This window comes from Oryctolagus cuniculus, chromosome 7, assembly GCF_051225735.1.
Source record: "Oryctolagus cuniculus isolate XC-2025 breed Fujian yellow rabbit chromosome 7, ASM5122573v1, whole genome shotgun sequence".
Taxonomy (NCBI): Eukaryota; Metazoa; Chordata; class Mammalia; order Lagomorpha; family Leporidae; genus Oryctolagus; species Oryctolagus cuniculus.
This window is the reverse complement of record NC_142873.1, coordinates 36417076-36435728: the sequence shown is the minus strand read 5'-3', so window position 1 is coordinate 36435728 and position 18653 is coordinate 36417076. Positions and strand designations below refer to the sequence as shown.

The following is an 18653-nucleotide window of genomic DNA, read 5'->3' as shown; positions in this document are numbered from 1 at the left end:
ACATTCTCCTAGCCTTCTGATCTGTAGAGAGAAGGAAAGCTGACAAAACCTTGGAAGGGACAGCTAAGCTCTGTTACTGTAGATAAGGCCAGTCAAATTTTATAATTTGCTAAACATTTTAATAAGTAAATATTTCAAAAGGTATCTGTAAGGCCAGCATTATTACTCTTAATCAATTTCTACAGTTCAAAAATTGTACATGCCATTGGCTATGACTGAATCCGTCAAGGGGCATTTCCATATTTACCTGAGAGGGACTCTCCCACTCTCTTCTTTTGGGAGAGTCTTGACATATCTCCCATAGGTTCACATGCAGAACTTGAGAAGTGAGACTTTTCACATCACAGACTTCTGCTGTGTCCCTCCACAGAGAGAAGAGATACCTCTTTATGTCCTTCAAATAGTTGAATTAATATACAAGTAAAGTTACATCCCAGGCTGCAGTCATGCAAAATAGAGCTTCACACTTCAAAATGGAGAAGTTTTTTGAACCAAAAAATAAAATTTAATCCAATACCTGAGACTCTCATGAAATTCATGTGTTTCATTTCATGGGTCATATATTTTATCTATTTAATTACATTTAAATCTAAATTAAAATTTGGCAAAATTTATTACTACTCTTTTTGCTCTTCAGTGTGATATCAAGTTGAGTTGTTGGAGATGTGGAGTGTAAGAGGGCCTGACTGGCTTCTCTACAGTTGATTCACTGAATAATAATAACATACAAAAGAGGGTCAGAAAAATTTCCAGGATGCTCTGAAAACATCTTAGTGATGTGTGGGGAGCAATCCGGACTGGACTAAGTTACTGGAATTAAGACTTATTCTATGCATCTGCTCTCCCACAATATGGCGCTGGGAGAGAAGTAAACAGCTTCCGCGCAGCTGCCTCCAGTTCAACCAATTAACTGTAGGACTTGCTCCTGATTGGAGAGCAGCGTACTCGGCGTGTGGGCAGCCGAGTTGGGATTGGCGGAGGAGGACTATAAAGGAGGAGAGAGACGGCATGCACCAGGAACATCTAAGGGGAACATCTAGCTGAAGGAACACCCGTGCAGCCCCCGAGAAAGCCGGCCGGCGGTGTGCCGCTCCCCTGCGGAAGTGGGGAATGTGGCCAGGGGGAACTGCCCTTCCACGGAGGTGGAAGGGATAGTAGCCAACCCGGGAAGAACCAGCAGTAAACCCGGGGAGGGCCGAGCAGACAAAAGAACAGCGCAGGGTCCTGTGTCGTTCCTCCACGAAGACGGGGAGCGACAGTGATGGAGCAAGTGCTAGTATTTACTGTAGTGTTAATTCTATACATTCATTCATTCATTAATCAATTAGTTGATGAAGTATGTTTGATAATACTGGGCCATTATGTCAAGACATTTTTTTCAATGTACTCATGTATGAGTAGGCAAGGAGGCAATGGATTATAGAGAGCTTTTAATATAAATTGACAAAATATTGTTCAAAAGTTTTGCTACTAAAGTGGTAGGCACTTGGTATTTTGTAAAATTCATTGATAGGAAATTCTTAACTAGCTGTTTATTTATTTATGTAGGATAAACGCATCAGTACTATGAAACAAATCTGATTTTTTCATAATCATTCAATCTCCAAGATACTCAGCTCCCAGCGCAAAACAGCTGGATAAAAATTTTACCGTAAATGTAATTAACCCCAGGTTCCTCTCTCTTTTCCTTCTCCTATTCTTGCCTGAGCAGCATGACCGAAGGACTGGGCCAGTTGACAGATGGGGTGTCTGGCCTGGACGATTTCACTCAGACCCATGAATACCATGTGTGGCCTGGCTATGACTACGTGGGCTGGAGGAATGAAAGTGCCACCAATGGCTACATCGAGATCATGTTTGAATTTGACCGTATCAGGAATTTCACTACCATGAAGGTCAGTGGAGTGAGGTGTGGGGGAAACTTCTTCAAAGAAGGCAAAATTCTAAAGTGGTAGAGAAAAGCTTGCTAGAGAGGACCCTGAGCTGAGGTCAGCAGAACTGCATTCAAACACATATTCTGCTAAGGAGCTATGTACATTTCAAAATCACTTCACCTCCATGGGTTGTATCTTCATTTGTGAATACTGTAGTGGGGGAGGGTTAAACTAGGTCAGTACTTGATATTTTTCTTTCTTTTTTTTTCTTTTTGTTCCAATGCCAGAGCTATTGTATCCATTCCATCGGGCTCGGTAGTTGTTTTATTAATTTTTTATATCAGGGAAGTTAGGAAAGAGTAGTTGAATTTTCTTGAGTGGTTGGAGGGAAGTCAAAAAGCTTGAGAAAGATCCGGGACTGGGTGTGTGATGGGGCATAATAAATGCAGATACCAGATAAGAGCTGAGCCTGAGGCTCAAGGCCTGATTTCAACTTTCGCTAAAGCAGGTCCTCACAAGAGAGCCCAATCTTGATGTCAGGATTGAGGACATCTCCATTAGTGAAAGCATGAGTTTCCTCGTACCTAACTCGAAGAATCATTTTCTTTTTATCTTCCGCAATCCCAAGTCTCTTTCAGAATGAAAAGAGTGGAAGAGAAGAAAAATTCATGCCAAAAAAAAAAAACAAAAAAAAAACCAAACCAACAGATTTGATGTTAAGCCTGAATTTAAGGTTGAAGAAAAGTAGGACTTCAGGGTGAGGAGGAAAGCCCCTCTTCTTGATGTCAGGAGGAGGCCTTAGGGATTACGAGGTTCATCTATAACTCTTTCTGGCTTATGAAGGAGCAGGAGAGGACCCTAGTACAAGTCCCAGGAAAGAGAGTGGGCAAGTGAACTTGACCTCACACAGGGGTCCTTGTTTGTATGTTGTTTTTCCCCATTGATAATTGGGTGTGGAATAGTAGTGACTAACAAATTGGTGATTCTTCTATTCACACTCAGTTCTCAGCTTCAGTATGCGTTTTCCTAAATCCATCCCATCTTCTAGCTCTGTCACCAGTTTATCAACTGCATTTGTGTCTGCAACACTGCTAGGTTCTGGGGGTGAGCAGGTGAGTAAGGTAATGACTCCCATCATGGAACAATTTGCAGTTCAGTGTTGAGGACACTACTTCCCAAAAGCAGGAATGTAGGATGATATGGAATGTACAAGGAAACCATGTTATCATCAGGAGGTCTTGGTAAAGCAAAATTTATTCGTCCCACAAAATAGAAGTCAAAAAGAAAATGCTTACTTATTGTACTACTCCCAGATGTTAATATAACAATATATCCTAATTGGATTAATAGCTACTAGTTATATGAATATGTAAGATGATAACAGAAAGATCTACACATGCTCAATCTGCTAGGGTTTTTTTGTTTGTTTGTTTGTTTGTTTGTTTGTTTTTGACAGGCAGAGTAGACAGTGAGAGAGAGAGACAGAAAGGTCTTCCTTTTGCCATTGGTTCACCCTCCAATGGCCGCTGCAGCTGGCGCGCTGCGGCCGGCGTGCTGTGGCCGGCGCACTGCGCTGATCTGATGGCAGGAGCCAGGTACTTCTCCTGGTCTCCCATGGGGTGCAGGGCCCAAGCACTTGGGCCATCCTCCACTGCACTCCCAGGCCACAGCAGAGAGCTGGCCTGGAAGAGGGGCAACTGGGACAGAATCCAGTGCCCCGACTGGGACTAGAACCCGGTGTGCTGGTGCCACTAGGTGGAGGATTAGCCTAATGACCCGTGGCGCCGGCCTTGCTAGTTTATTTTTTTAAAGATTTATTTTATTTATTTGAAAGGCAGAGATCCAGAGAGAGAAAGAGAGAGATCTGCCTTACACTAGTTCACTCCCCAAATGGCCGCAACAGCTGGGGCTGGGCCAGACTGAAGCCAGGAGCCAAGAGTTTCTTCCAGGTCTCCCACATGGGTGCAGGGGTCCAAGCACTTGTGCCATCTTCCACTGCTTTCTGAGGTGCATCAGCAGGGCACTGGATCAGAAGTGGAGCAGCCGGGACTCAAACTGGCACCCATATAGGATGTGGGCATTGCAGCTGGAGGCCAAAGTTTCTATGCTATAGCACCAGCCCCTGCTAGTTTATTTTTAAGTATGGCTCTTTGGCAGTTGTAAAACATGAGTGTGTGCAATTGTGTGTAACACATTATTCTTCACAGTTCTTTTCGGGGAAGGGGCATAGGCATGCCAAAAACAATATACTTTAAGATAATATATTTATATTGCTAAATAATATGTGTCTCTACATGCATCTATGAACATGTATATAAATTCACAAATATATGCCACTGGGAATATTTCTGGTCCCATGAATAAGTGAGATATGTTTTAAACTCTCTCTAAAGTTATAATATTCATTCAGTAAACTTGATCTTCCTGAGTCCCCAAGCAGTGCTTACTTAGCTTATCACAGGTCAAAATTATTCAAGGGCATATTCTACAATCAAAAGTACCATAAACTTTTAAGGATCTGACCCAGGGCTAGTCCTCTTGAAATTAAACAGGGCTGTAGCATATTTTAATTTTTTCTGGGACAAAGTAAAAGATGACTTCCAGGGCACTGATACCTTCTAGAGAGTAGTTTTTGGAAAAAAAAAGGGGGGGGGGGTGGTGGCACCGTGGCTCACTTGGTTAATCTTCCACCTGTGGTGCTGGCATCCCATATGGGTGCCAGGTTCTAGTCCTGGTTGCTCCTCTTCCAGTCTAGCTCTCTGCTGTGGCCTGGGAACGCAGTAGAGGATGGCCCAATTCCTTGGGCCCTGCACCCACATAGGACATCAGGAAAAAGCACCTGGCTTCTGGCTTAGGATCAGCGTAGTTCTGGCCATAATGGCCATTTGGGGGGTGAACCAATGGAAGGAAGACCTTTCTCTCTGTCTCTCTCTCTCTCACTGTCTAACTCTATCTGTCAAATAAAAAAAAAGAGAGAGAGAGAGAGGGAGTAGTTTTTGCTTCTTAGGCAAATCACCACAAATCCCCCCCAAAATATATTTAAACTATACCACCAAAATATGCCAATAAACTTCTAAAAATGTTTTGCACCTCTTGAGTAAATATGTAAGACCACATGGAAATAAAATCCTATGCTATTTATGTGCATTCCAGTTGAATTCCTAAAACATCTGTAGGAGAGATTACTACCTTCCCCAGAGAGTACTTATCCAACACTTTCAGATTTCAAAACATCTGAAAAATCTATTGAAGCTAGATGATATCCCTTTGATTTTTATCTTAGCCATGCTCAATTGACTTATGTTCAGTAAGCTGGAACAGTTAATTCATCCCAAAGAAGGTCTTAACACATGCTTTCATCATTAAAACATTTGGATGAAAATCGAATGGGAAAGTTAAATGTTTTGTTAGATTTTGGTGTGTCATATGTTCAAAGAGCATTGGGCTAGGAGCCTAGGGTTCTAGACCCAGCTCTGCTCTGACTGAGCACAGGCAATGCAAAGCTCAGACTCTCCCTAGTAAATAGAGAGTTGGGCCAGACGGTTTCTACAACATCCAGTAGCTCTGATATTCTATTTTCAGAGTATTTCTGGTCTGTTTCTTTAGTCATGAATTTTATATCATCATCACAGCTTCTATTTCAGCTAAAAATAAATTCAGAACCATAGTCCTGTATTGACTATCCAGAAACCAGAAGAGGGTATGGACAGTAGTAACCTTAAAACGGAAGCAGGAAATCTATTCCTAGAATGACAATGATGTTTTTCCAGCCTTTAAAGTTCTTAAATGTGAGGGATAGAGGCCAGCAGAGCTATTTCTCCATATAGGACTGAGCCAGAGGAAATGGCACTGAATCCCCATGCGGCATTTGAGTTAGCTACAAACATGCACATTCCATGTTTGAGGACTGCTAAACACAGGGAGGTGCTACAGAAAGGCTGTTGTGGCATCTTTGCTCCTGACAACTCTTTCTTTTAAGGTTTATTTATTTGAAAGTTAAAAAGTCAGAGTTGAAAGAGAGAGAGATCTTCCACTGGAGAGAACTCCACTGGCTCACTCCTAGCTGAAGCCAGGAACTAAGAGCTTCATCCAAGTCTCCAAATGGGTGGCAGTGGTCCAAACACTTCAGTAATCTTCCATTGCTTTTCCCAGGCCATTAACATGGAGTTGGATCAGAAGTGGAGCAGCCGAGACTCAAACTGGTGCCCAAATGGGATGTCAGAGTCACAGGCTGCAGCTTTACCCACTATGCCACAATGCCAACCCCATCCTAGGGACTCTTTTTTTTCAGGCAAAGTTAGACAGTAAGAGAGAGAGAGAGAGACAGAGAGAAAGGTCTTCCTTTTTTCCGTTGGTTCACCCCCCAAGTGGCTGCTACGGCCAGTGCGTTGCTATTAAAAACCATGTAGTTATCCTGGTGACAAGATCATAGCAACAGGCAAAAAGGTACACACCAACTTCCAACAGACCTCTTTTCTCATCTCAGAAACTACTATGAGGAGAACTTGATGCCCCAAGCAAAATGACTTTACCTAAATTGAAGTTAATTGAGAGAGATGATGAAATCTGTGTCTTTGGCTGAAAAATGCTGCCACGTGGCACATGCAATGAGACATCTAAGAAGAAAAATGAAACTGTTTGGAGCTGTGTATTATTTCCAGTTGCTGATACAGACTGTGCTGTAAAGGGGGATCTGGCTTTTGAATGCACACAGGAGGAAGTAGGACAGCAGCCTTCTCCCCACCTCAGTTGAGGATAGCTGATAGCTGAGTGGATGGCAGCTGTGGTGGAAAGATACAGGGTGAGGAAGGATGACCCAGCATCCATTAACAGATGAAGAAACTGTAGCCCAACGACATGATGTGATGTGGCCAGGACACAGTCACATAGAGGTAGCTGGAGTTGAAGCTCAGGTTTCATAGGGCCTGACCAAAGTATTATGCCACAATGATGTTCCTAGAAGGACAAATCCAGAAGCCTGCAAAGCACCAACTCTTCACCAAGGTTGGTGCTCAGAGAAATAAGAAGGTCTGGGATTTTACTGGATTAGCTCACACTATGTTCCCATGTGACCTAGCAGTGCCAACCTGCCACTCACTTGCTCCTTTCTCTGCTAGGTCCACTGCAACAACATGTTTGCTAAAGGAGTGAAGATCTTTAAGGAAGTACAGTGCTACTTCCGCTCTGAAGCCAATGAGTGGGAACCTAATGCTGTCTCCTTCCCTCTTGTCCTGGATGACGTCAACCCCAGTGCTCGGTTTGTCACAGTGCCACTGCACCACCGAATGGCCAGTGCCATCAAGTGCCAATACCATTTTGCTGATACCTGGATGATGTTCAGTGAGATCACCTTCCAATCTGGTAGGAAGCTCGGGGCCCCATGGTGCCAAGGGAGCAGGATAATGATGGAGGAAGGCACGTGTCCAGAGCTCCCTGGCAGGTGTCTGTGAGGAGCAGGGTTGTCCACGTAGCTTCCTGTTGGTGGACAGAGAGACTCCTTCCCTCTGGCTGGTTTCAGTTGTGGAGGGGCAGGGATGAGAATGGAAGTGAACAGAATATTTACTGGACTTCCCTCATATAAGAAACATTTCTCTGGGAAAGATGAATGGTGAGAGACTAAAAAAATGGTAATAGGATGTATTAAAGACTATATAAAGAGATTAAGGGGATGGACTCCTAAGAACTCTTAAAATATTTCAGTTAAAATTCCTAAATACACACAAAAATAAGCAGAATAATGAACTTCCACTTAGCACTCAACTATCAAAATTTTACCATATTTGTTTCATCTATTTCTCTCTTTTGCTTTAGGATTTTAAAGCAAATCTGAAGCATTATTTGATTCTTTCACTAAATATTTTTGGTTGTCTTTTAGGATTTCTTCTGATAAACAATTGAGGAGATGCATATTTAAAAAGAAAAAAATTCATGAATTCACATTGCTACTCATTCTAATTAAAAATGATAAAGTGTTTACTTAAATTTGATTTCATACTTGTTTCTCTTTTATCTCTACTAAAACTATCATGTTCCCAAACAATATTAGCAACATTTGTTTGATCCTACTGTTGAAAAATAGTAAAACCAATATTATTACTAACACCCTAACTAATGAGGGAGTTTTAAGATTTCTGTTAGGATTTTTCTTTGTCCTTAGGGAATATCCTACTGAGGATATCCAATCAAAATATTATATTTTATGTCAATTAGAATAATAGTGGGATAATTATTTTCTCTGAGTATTTATCACCCCATCATATACAGTTAAGTTCTGTTTCAACTTTTAAATATTCATTTTAAATTCAAATTTCTATTCTTGATTTAATAATAGCAGCAAATAGTGATTGAATGTACTGGAACCAGGTATTGTGCCAAATCTTGAAAAATTAGAAAGCATTTAGGGAACTGTCCATATAATTAAGTTTTAGATAAGGAGACCAAACCTATGCAATGATTTTTCAAAAAGCATGTTGAAAGTTCAAAAAGGCCAAAACATTGTCAGCAAGCGAATGAGGGGGCACCAGAATGTGGGTCTGCTACAGACAGCACGGGAAGAGTGAAACTTGTACTGGACCTAGAAGAAAAGCACAGGCATTAAAGAAATAGCAGAGCCAAGACTGATTTAAGATAAAGACAAAAGATATCATCCTTTCTGATTTGATTTCTGAAAGAAGAAAATTTCAAGATGGTTTTATCAGTAAGAGGTACCAACAAGGAAATAGAGCATATACGGCAGAGAGATAGTTTTGGTACCTACAGATTTTTTTGTGCTAGTGATTTTTTTTTTTTTTTTTTTTTTGATAGGCAGAGTGGACAGTGAGAGAGAGAGAGACAGAGAGAAAGGTCTTCCTTTGCCGTTGGTTCACCCTCCAATGGCTGCCTCGGCCAGCGCGCTGTGGCCGGCGCACCGCGCTGATCCAATGTCAGGAGCCAGGTGCTTCTCCTGGTCTCCCATGGGGTGCAGGGCCCAAGCACTTGGGCCATCCTCCACTGCACTCCCGGGCCACAGCAGAGGGCTGGTCTGGAAGAGGGCCAACCGGGACAGAATCCGGCGCCCCGACCGGGACTAGAACCCGGTGTGCCGGCGCCGCAAGGTGGAGGATTAGCCTAGTGAGCCACGGCGCCGGCCATGTGCTAGTGATTTAATCTAAGAATTATTATACATGAAGTGTCTGTCGAGAGCTGTGAAACCGAGATGCTCAACAGCAGTGATGCGTGCACTGTCTGTGTTGGCTTGGGCCACTAGTTCCCCCATCGTCCTCAATGATTTTCTTTGGCAGAGTTATTGGTGTGCTTATCTTATTTTGGCTATAGCTTCGGATTATGGATTTTGATTCCTGGGGTCACATGAGTTTCAAATCCACTGTCATGATAATGTTAATTTCTAACCAGAGCTTAAAGGTCTGATTCTGAAAGTGCACGAAGATGCTAGATACTTCTCTATATAATAGTATTTAGGAGAAGAAAAATTAGGATTTTTGGAAGGAATGTCTCTTAGATGGAAACTGCATATTCTAATCCTTAACTCTCTTTATAAGACAAATCAGTGAGAAAAAAATAATTGTCAGGATCAATCTGGCGAATACATTTGTGGGGGTTGGTCTCAGAAGCTACAGGCTTGCACTGGTGTCAATGATTCATCTTGAATGATAAATGAGCCTTGATTTATAAATGAAAAGGCCAGGGCAACGAAGTATAGTGGAAGTTCTTGGATAAGCAGTTTAATTTCCTGCAAGGAAAAAGTATCTTAGTGCAGTGGCTGTCCCATGCCCACTTACCCACTGTATTCGCTCTGCATTTTGCTGAATTTAAGTCCTGCTTCTTACATGTGCATTAGGAGTATATATGGTCACAGTTCTCTGAAGCACAGTTTCTTAAACTTTTTATACTGCAATATCTAGAATGCATCATTGAGAACAAACATTTTGCAAGAGATAAGTCACCCTTTCTATGTAGATGAGTGGTATTTTTATTTTTATATTTATGACTTCATATGTAAGAAAGACAAGTTGCACCCTACTACATGGATTTCATGATATGCTAGCTCGCCATTCTCTTTCAAGAAATTCCTATCTTGCTGTCTTCCAACCAGCTCTGAGTGCCTCTTCTTTCCTAACAGATGCTGCAATGTACAACAACTCTGGAGCCCTATCCCCTTCTCCCATGGCACCCACAACCTATGGTACGTGTAATTCCTAGTTATAAATATTAACTTGATGCAGCCTCCTGGAGGATGAAGAAGGGTGGAGCCTTGAAAAGGTCTGGCTATTTGTGCAGGAGGCTTACATGCCAGGTGTCTTTGAATGAAGAATAGCCCTGGAAAGGTAGGACAGTCCACCTCCAGTGTAGAGGGCATAGGCCTACATGTTTGCTTCACTGCTCACCCAGGTACAGAATCTGAAGTGGTTTCAATTGCTCCATAAAAGTTTGGAAAACTTGGGGCAGAAATAGGGAGACAGTCCTAAGTGAGATTCCTTGGGCGTATCTTAGTGCAAAGAAGGAAGTCTATCAAACAGAATGCTGGCTTATCTCATTGAAGATAAACATGCAAAAAGTGTAATTGTTGCTTCAAACAGTCACTGGCCACACCAGCCAGCAATCCTGAGTGTGTCTAAAGAGGACTCTTAGCTACCTTGGCATGCTTCGAAGAAGGAGAGTGAAACTGGTTCCTCACCTGTTTCATGGGTGAGATTGGAGGCCTGTAAACCTAGGATCTGGTAATACAGGGGTGGCATTTTAGAACAAGGAAAAATCTCCATTATCCAGTCTAAGACTTGGGGAGGGGAGGAGCTACTGTCTCAAGGAGAAAGAATGTAAGATAAAGGACCAGCCTAATGAAAAGGCTTAATGACCAAGAATAAGCAGAAATAGGAAGGTGGTGTCTCTGGAAACCATCCTGAAGGAACCTTCATTCCCACAGGCCAGTCTCTCATGTTTCTCCTTGCCCTGAAAGCGTTTATGTTCTCCTCCTTCTCTTCCTGGCCACAGATCCAATGCTGAAAGTGGATGACAGTAACACTCGGATTCTGATCGGCTGCTTGGTGGCCATCATCTTCATCCTCCTGGCCATCATTGTCATCATCCTCTGGAGGCAGTTCTGGCAGAAAATGCTGGAGAAGGTGAGGAGGGCCTGGCACAGGAAGTTGTTCCTCCTTTTCCTAAAGTGAAAGGCAAATCCCGAGTCTTCTAAATGGTTAAAGAGTTCATTGAGGCTACTGAGAGACCTGAGAAGTATATTTCTGAAAGGAGTCAGAAGGAATTAGCTAAGTGGATTTCCTCATTTTGAGAATGGAAATTTCAGAATCTTCCTAGGAAATTCAGAAAGCTGGTACCAATACATTGAATCTCAATGTAGGCATTTCCCAAAAATAAGAATATGATAGGAAGGGGAGGAGGAAGAAGGGTGGAGGTGTGGGAGGGAGGGAGGGTACGGAGGGAAGTATCACTCTGTTCCTGAATCTGTATATATGCAGTACAGGAAATGTGTATACCTTAATTCTCTTGAAGCTCCTCTTCTAATTTTCCTGGTTGCTTGCTTGTTTGTAGAAAGTCTCTAGGCTTGTTAACATGCAAGATAGCTTTCTCCCACCTTTATTCCTATTTGTGTGCTTGAAGGTTATGATTATGAATCTCTCTGAGTTTCTCCTCAGACTCTTGTTATCTAGGCTAAATGATCTGAATAAATTTTGTTACATGTATCTACTATTTTATAGTCTACAAAGATTTTTTTTTCGTGAATTACTTTTCATGAACTTCCTTGAGTAATGGCTGAGAAATGGTGAGATGGGCATCATATTTATATTTAACTGTTTTTCTGGTGAGAAAATGTGATGATCTCAAAGTCATATAACTTGTATCCTATCTTCAACACTCTTTCTAGTTATCAATTTTGGAATATGCTGACTTTTTTCTGCAAAATCTATACATTCCACTACACACGTGTGATATCTATGATCATTGTTGTTTCATTACAGCAGATACCAACTCCCTGGGTGCTGCTGATAATGATTCTTATAGGGTCTTCTGCTGGGAACTATTTCCACCTTTGGCTATGGGCATCTTCATTGGTTGATTCCCTCTCAAGACACATGGACTGTGAGAGGTCACAGAGACCCTGGGCTATGATCTTTCAGCTACTTACTGGGGGCAGGGAACAGGAAGGAGGGGATAGCCTGACTGATCTTGTGTTGGGATTAGGCTCTCAGAGGAGATTAATGCCTCAGTGGAGTAGTTCCAGAGTAGGAGAAGGGCATCCTAAGGATGGCCTTGAATTTCCAGAACTCTTTGAGTGCAACACAGGAATAAAAAGGTGCTTTGATTAGAGAATGGGGGGAGTGATCCGGACAAGCAGCCTGCAATGCTGCTGACCTATTCCACATTCAGTTTCCTGAGATGTTTGCTTTAGGAGAGAGAGAACCTTCTTGCTTCCCAGAGGCTCTCTCCCAGCAGCCTGAGACTAATTTATCTGAAGCAAAGCTTGCCATCTTCAAGTAGTGACTGAAGACTGAAAGGCAGGATTCACAGAGAGCTCATCCATTGGCATGACTATGTTTCAAGGTAGCACCGATGCTACCAAAACCTTTCCTCTTTCAGAATTTTGGAATACACTGAGTGTCCAACGGAGGTATTCCAAGGCGAAGGCTAGTGAAGAGTGTTGGAGCTGGGAGAAACTGGTGGACTGCAGTTCACTGGACAGCTTGAAGCAGAATAGTCTGAATAGTCTTTCTTGAATAGTCTTTTAGTACTGCTATAAGCACTTTGTCTCTTTCTTTGAGCCAGAATTTACCACACTTCTCTGGGTCTTTCTTCTGAGGCCTTTTGGAATATCTTCATGGGCTGGGAGGGGATTGTTAGATGAGAAACCCTCTGGGTAAAATGGAGAACATAACATTTGCCCCTGGATATGTAGCTTGATTCTTTAAGAAATTCTTTCTACCCCGCTACACCCTGGGTAAGATAGCTCAAGGTGCAGTGGAATTACTTCCTGGGGATGGACATTTTGTGGAAAATCTTTAAGCCTGCACATGCATTCCAAGAATATTACTAGAAGCCTGCGTTGTAGCATAGCAGGTAAAGCTTCTGCCTGTGATGCTGGCATCCCACATGGGTATCAGATTGTGTCCAGCTGCTCCACTTCCAATCCAGCTCCCAGTTAATGGCCTGGGAAAAGCAGTGAAAGATGGCTCAAGTACTTGGGCCCCTGCCACCCATGTGGGAGACCTAGAAGAAGCTCCTTGCTTCTGGCTGTGGACTGGTCTAGTTTTAAGCATCGTGGCCATCTGTAAAGTGAACCAGGAGAAAGAAGATTCTCTCTCTCTCTCTCTCTCTCTTTTTCTCCCTGTCTCTGTAACTCTTTCAATAAATAAACAAGTCTTTTTTTTTTTTTAAAAAAAGAGCATTACCTATGACAACTTTAGACTGTCACATTATTCATTGGATACTCTTGATATGTCTTTAGCATTTCTTTGAGAGATTTAATCCACTGTTACTGACTGCCTACTATGCACTGGGTTCCATGTTCAGTCCAGGAGATACTACTGCAACAAAAAGCATCCCAGTCTATTGAATAGAGCAGAAATCTGAGTTTTGTCATTGAACACCCAAAATGTGTATAATGGAGTGGCATGTTTTATGTGCTTAAATCCAAAGGGTCATACGTACATTCAGATGCTGGTATTTTCCTTGTGATGGAGCAGGCAGGCCACATGAGATGCTATGCCATGACAATTAGTTGTTTGGTTCTTTTTCTTCTAGTATTACGTGTAGCTCACCTTGATATCCCTGATACCTAGGGAGGGCTTTCCTGTCCCATTTTGTAGACCTTTTTTTTTTTTAAATAAAAGTGCAATATCAGGGAAGTATTATCCTAACATACAGAGGAAGAGTGATTGGGTGAACTACTGACTCCTTATGTTACAGTGCATTTATTGAGTTAATGATCATTTTAGTTTATATCCTCACAAAATCAAAGCAGTTACTGGGTGGGCCAGCAAAACCTGTCATTTAACAGAACATGGAAAACTCTAAAAAGATTGAGAAGATGTTTAGATACTGATAGCTCCTTGGAGTATTATGTAAATTATCCTCATAAAAGTCTGAATGAAATCTCATGAATGTTGGCAGTCCTAAAGTTAGGAGGTCAAATTCTGTCTTGAAGAACTGAAGGATTATTTTAGTTTCTGCAACACAAGCATTTGTGGAACCAGACAGCATTGCTGCCACTTTCTGGGATTCTGGGAAAAACAGTAGTGAGGGTCATTTCATCTGTGTGCAAGAGCTGGGTATAAGAAGGAGAAGAAGCGATGATCTCCTTGGGACCAACGTGCCCTTCTCTTCCAGGCTTCACGGAGGATGCTGGATGACGAAATGACAGTCAGCCTTTCCCTCCCCAGCGAGTCCAGCATGTTCAACAACAACCGCTCCTCGTCACCAAGTGAGCAGGAGTCCAACTCAACGTACGATCGCATCTTTCCCCTTCGCCCTGACTACCAGGAGCCTTCCCGGTTGATACGGAAGCTCCCAGAATTTGCTCCAGGGGAGGAGGAGTCAGGTGAGGATGAAAGATTGGAGAGGAGATGGAGGGAGAAGCCTTGACAAACAGCATTACGTGTGTATAACACTCTTGCTCCCAGCTATTGTTTGTCTATGCTAACCTCCTATGAAGTCTACATCCCTTCCTAGATTTGGTGTGCTTTTGTGTCTAGCCTAATTTGAACACCCCTCCTTGCCTACTAAGCATATTTTTGGAGGGTCTCATGTCAGAACAGGAAAAAAACATAAAAGGTGTCAGTAATTTGTTAATTTCAGAAGAATCTAAACTGTTCAAATGGTGTAACATCCTCCTTGATATACAAGGACAGTTAGAAATCTCAGAGAATCACCCAACACCAAACTTCATTAGGAGTAAATTCAGACTAGAATTTGACTTGGAGAAAAAAAGATAAATGAAGCTAAAGACACCTTAGAATTCCAAGTTTGATAGACATCTAGATCAGTGGTTTTGTTGATCAAAATTTTGTTGATTTCTCTTGGGTGAACATTTACTAGAATAATACAAATACAATGAGAGTAAATAGTCCTTGCCCTTTCTCAATGAAAGCCTTGAGGTAAAATAGTAGAACAGGTCAAACAGTGCCTGGTGAGTTAAATCTTGATGATCTTTTAAAAAGTGCTGCAGAATGACATCAGAAGGAGTTCTGGGTCATCTCTGTGCTCAGAGGCACATTTCCATAAGGTCCTCAACCTGAGAGTGACCCAAGTCAGTCAAAGAAAACATGCAGTGTTTGGCAGGCAGGAGCTCAGGAAGAGCTGGACGTTGAAGCAGACAGGACTAAATATGAGAGCACAGGCTTTTCCAGGAATGAGCCTAAATGGGTCTTTTCCAAGAAAGAAAATAATCACTTAATGGATAGAAAATATTGAAAGAGCTCATTGAACTCAGTAGTGTCACAGACGAAGCAAGACCAAAGGATATAAACTTATTTATTTCTTAGTCTGCATCTAAGTAATGCACTTATTTTCTGAAGATGAAGACGTCCCCTACAATGGGGCAAGAGCTGTGATACAGCAGGTGAAGCTGCTGCTTGCGATGCCCACATCCCATAGGGAGTGTGGGTTCAAGTCCTGGCTACTCTACTTCTGATCCAAGTTCCCTGCTAATGTGCATTCTGGGAAGCAGCAGGTGATAGATCAATTATTTGAGTCCCTGCCACCCAAGTGGGAAACCTGGATGGAATTCATGGATCCTGGCTTTACTCTGTCCCAGCCCCAGATGTTGCTATCATTTGGGGAGTGAACCAGCAGATGAAAGATCTCTCTCTCTCTCTCTCTCTCTCTCTCTCTCTTTCCCTTGCACTCTGTGTGTGTGTGACTCTACCTTTCAAATAAATAAATCTTTAAAAAGTTTCCCAACCTTATATTTTAACTCTCTTTAAAGTTAGAATGCTTCTTAAACTAGATCATATGAATTAAATCTGAAATTTTTTAATTACTAAAATCAGTTTGTAAATTAAAGACAGTTTTTGAAAATTAAGGAATCATTGTATTAAACCTTCAACTTGTAATATTCCTACTCTAATATAGCATGAGGCTTCCTATAGCTTTACTACACAATTCTACAAGATAAGCCTAAGAAGTTGTTAGTGAGTATGTACAATAAGGAGAAGAGTGAGAGAGAAAATGGTGACCTGCATTCCAGGGCCACAGAAAGCACCTGTAGAGGAAGCAAACCCATCTGCCAAGAAAGAATATCGTGGGGGTAGTTTAGGCTGTTGCAGGACTCTGTTCTAGCTTCTCCCTGCCCATAGAGTTTCTTTCTTGAAGAGATATCCAAAGGTGTGACTGAGACTTGTGCTTGTCTTTCCAGGCTGCAGCAGTGTTGTGAAGCCAGTGCAACCCAGTGGACCCGAGGGTGTGCCCCACTACGCAGAGGCTGACATAGTGAACCTCCAGGGAGTGACCGGAGGCAACACCTACTCCGTGCCTGCCGTTACCATGGACCTGCTGTCAGGAAAAGATGTGGCTGTGGAGGAGTTCCCCAGGAAACTCCTAACTTTCAAGGAGAAGCTGGGAGAAGGCCAGTTTGGGGAGGTAAGTGGATTCTCTGAGTAGGGCCTCCCAAGGGCAGGAAGTGATTGGATAAAAATGGTCAATAGAACAGTGTTCCTTCTAGAAGTAGATTCACAACTGAACATCTCCACTTGTCTTTTCCTGAATTGTGCATTGTCCTCTAGATGACCAGTGTCGGGCCAGCCTCATCCTTGTCAAATAGCTATGGAGTTTTGGGGACTTCTAGATGGAATATTTGACGTCAGATATCTCAAGAAACATTCAATATTTTCACAAAAATTCTAAAATTGAGTACAGAGGGTGGGGCCCACCAGATGCGATCATCTTTTACTGACAGTCCAGGAACACCCTGCTGCTTGAAAACCACTTTGTTTTTTCCCTTTTAATGAGAATTACACATAAAATGGTCAAAAACAACCTCACCCCTGCCTTTGATCCCGAATCAACCACTGAAGATTGAATCACCAAGATAAGGAGGAGCACTCTTCTCAGTTGTCCTCGGAGTGATAGCGAGATGTAGCAAGCTTTTCACACTTGTGTTAGTCACATGAACCTTCAAAGATCTCAAGCAATGTTTCAAGTTGTGATAGGAGTTCTTCAATAGTAAGTAGAACTCCAATTATATAATAGAAGTAAACTCCAAATATTCTAGTTGGTTTCACAAGAATGTGTCATTGTGCAGTGTGGGCTGCATGTTAACCCCTGTGGTAGGTCTGGTGTTGGAGGAGGTAGAATGGTTTGTGACATCTGGTTGTAGTGGTCTATGTATTCTTTCTGCTCCCTGAGTTGAAAACTCATGCTCCTATACTGTGCTAACACACAGGAGTTACTTATAATGCTAAACTCCATACCCATTCTGGTTTGTATGACCAGTAGCTACATTTTCTTGAATCAAAGTTCAAGTATTTATGGTGAATGACATTTTATAGTGAACTATGCTGTAGTATAAAAACTGTTATAGATTGAGTCATCCACTTATTCAGTGTTCCATACAATGTGTATTTCTTTCATATATCAGTAACATATCATAATAGCTGGGTACTTTACCAATGTTTTTGAATTATACCAATGATTTAAACAAAAAGATATGGTCTATACACATATCTTGTTCTCTGTCTTTTGATTATTTTGCCTGAGTTGTAAAAGTTAGGTTATCTCCAGGGAATGCTCAGCAAGAGTACTGAGACCTCTTCAGGAGAAATGATGATGATAGATGACTTTTGTCTAGGTTCACCTCTGTGAAGTGGAGGGAATGGAAAAATTCAAAGACAAAGATTTTGCCCTTGATGTCAGCACCAACCAGCCTGTCCTGGTGGCCGTGAAAATGCTCCGAGCAGATGCCAACAAGAATGCCAGGTCTGTGGTATGCATTTTGAACTTTCTTTTATGCATTTCATCTTTAGCATCAGGAACACTCCTAGAAACTTCTGATCATTTTTTTTTTTCTTTTGAGATGAGAAGGTCTACCTCATGTTTCCCATGTTAGGCTTTACTTTTCTGATGGAGTCAGCAGTGCTCATCTTTTTCTCCATCTATCTCAAGCACAAGTGTATATTTTCCCATTGGATTTGCCACATATTTACTTCCTAGCCCTCTATCACCTTCCTTGCCCTGATCTCGATACTACCCAATGTACGCAGCAGTCTAGATGTGGACTTCCTCATCTTTACTCGCATCCTCCTTAGTGTCATTAACTCTCCTCTCAGCAAACTTTTCACTATCACACACATCTTTCCTACTAACGCTACTCCATTCTTTTTTCACATCTCTACTTAACTCTTATCCTTTTTTTTTCTCTTTTATGCTCCTTTTCTTCTATGTCCAGCAACTCCTAAAATGAGAAGCTACCTCTACTTGGAAAAGTTTCTATGGACCTCAAAGCAAAAGGATCCACTGTCCCTTAGCAGTTTTTGAAACTGGCTAACAAACTCTCAGATCCTTTACTACATAAATTGCAGCTTCCAGCCATACTCCGTTGTCTGACACCCTTTCCATTACAGTAATGGTGAGTTAATCCTCACCCAGCAAGGCATGCTGATTGAAAGCTGGTTGTATGTGTCCTAGGTAAATCTTCACATCTGGATAGCATTTGTATATTCCCTTTTGTGTTGTCTTGATTAGTCTCAGTGATATTCGTAGCATGATAATATTTATTACTTCTGTTCCCCAAATTAGCATATACAACAAGAATATTGTAGATTTCATTAACAG

At 41.9% G+C, this 18653-nt stretch overlaps 1 protein-coding gene across 9 annotated transcripts in view; it reads left to right on the top strand.

Annotated features, from left to right (window-relative positions):
* Positions 1–18653, top strand: part of DDR2 (discoidin domain receptor tyrosine kinase 2) — a 176995-nt gene that overhangs the window by 141681 nt on the left and 16661 nt on the right. For all 9 annotated transcript variants that reach the window (XM_017345723.3, XM_017345728.4, XM_070077432.2 and 6 more), the window contains 7 exons: positions 1712–1895; positions 6992–7235; positions 9994–10056; positions 10863–10993; positions 14214–14424; positions 16240–16463; positions 17671–17798. In XM_017345723.3, the coding sequence (XP_017201212.1) occupies positions 1712–1895; positions 6992–7235; positions 9994–10056; positions 10863–10993; positions 14214–14424; positions 16240–16463; positions 17671–17798 (1185 nt within the window). The remainder of the gene's footprint in view (positions 1–1711; positions 1896–6991; positions 7236–9993; positions 10057–10862; positions 10994–14213; positions 14425–16239; positions 16464–17670; positions 17799–18653) is intronic.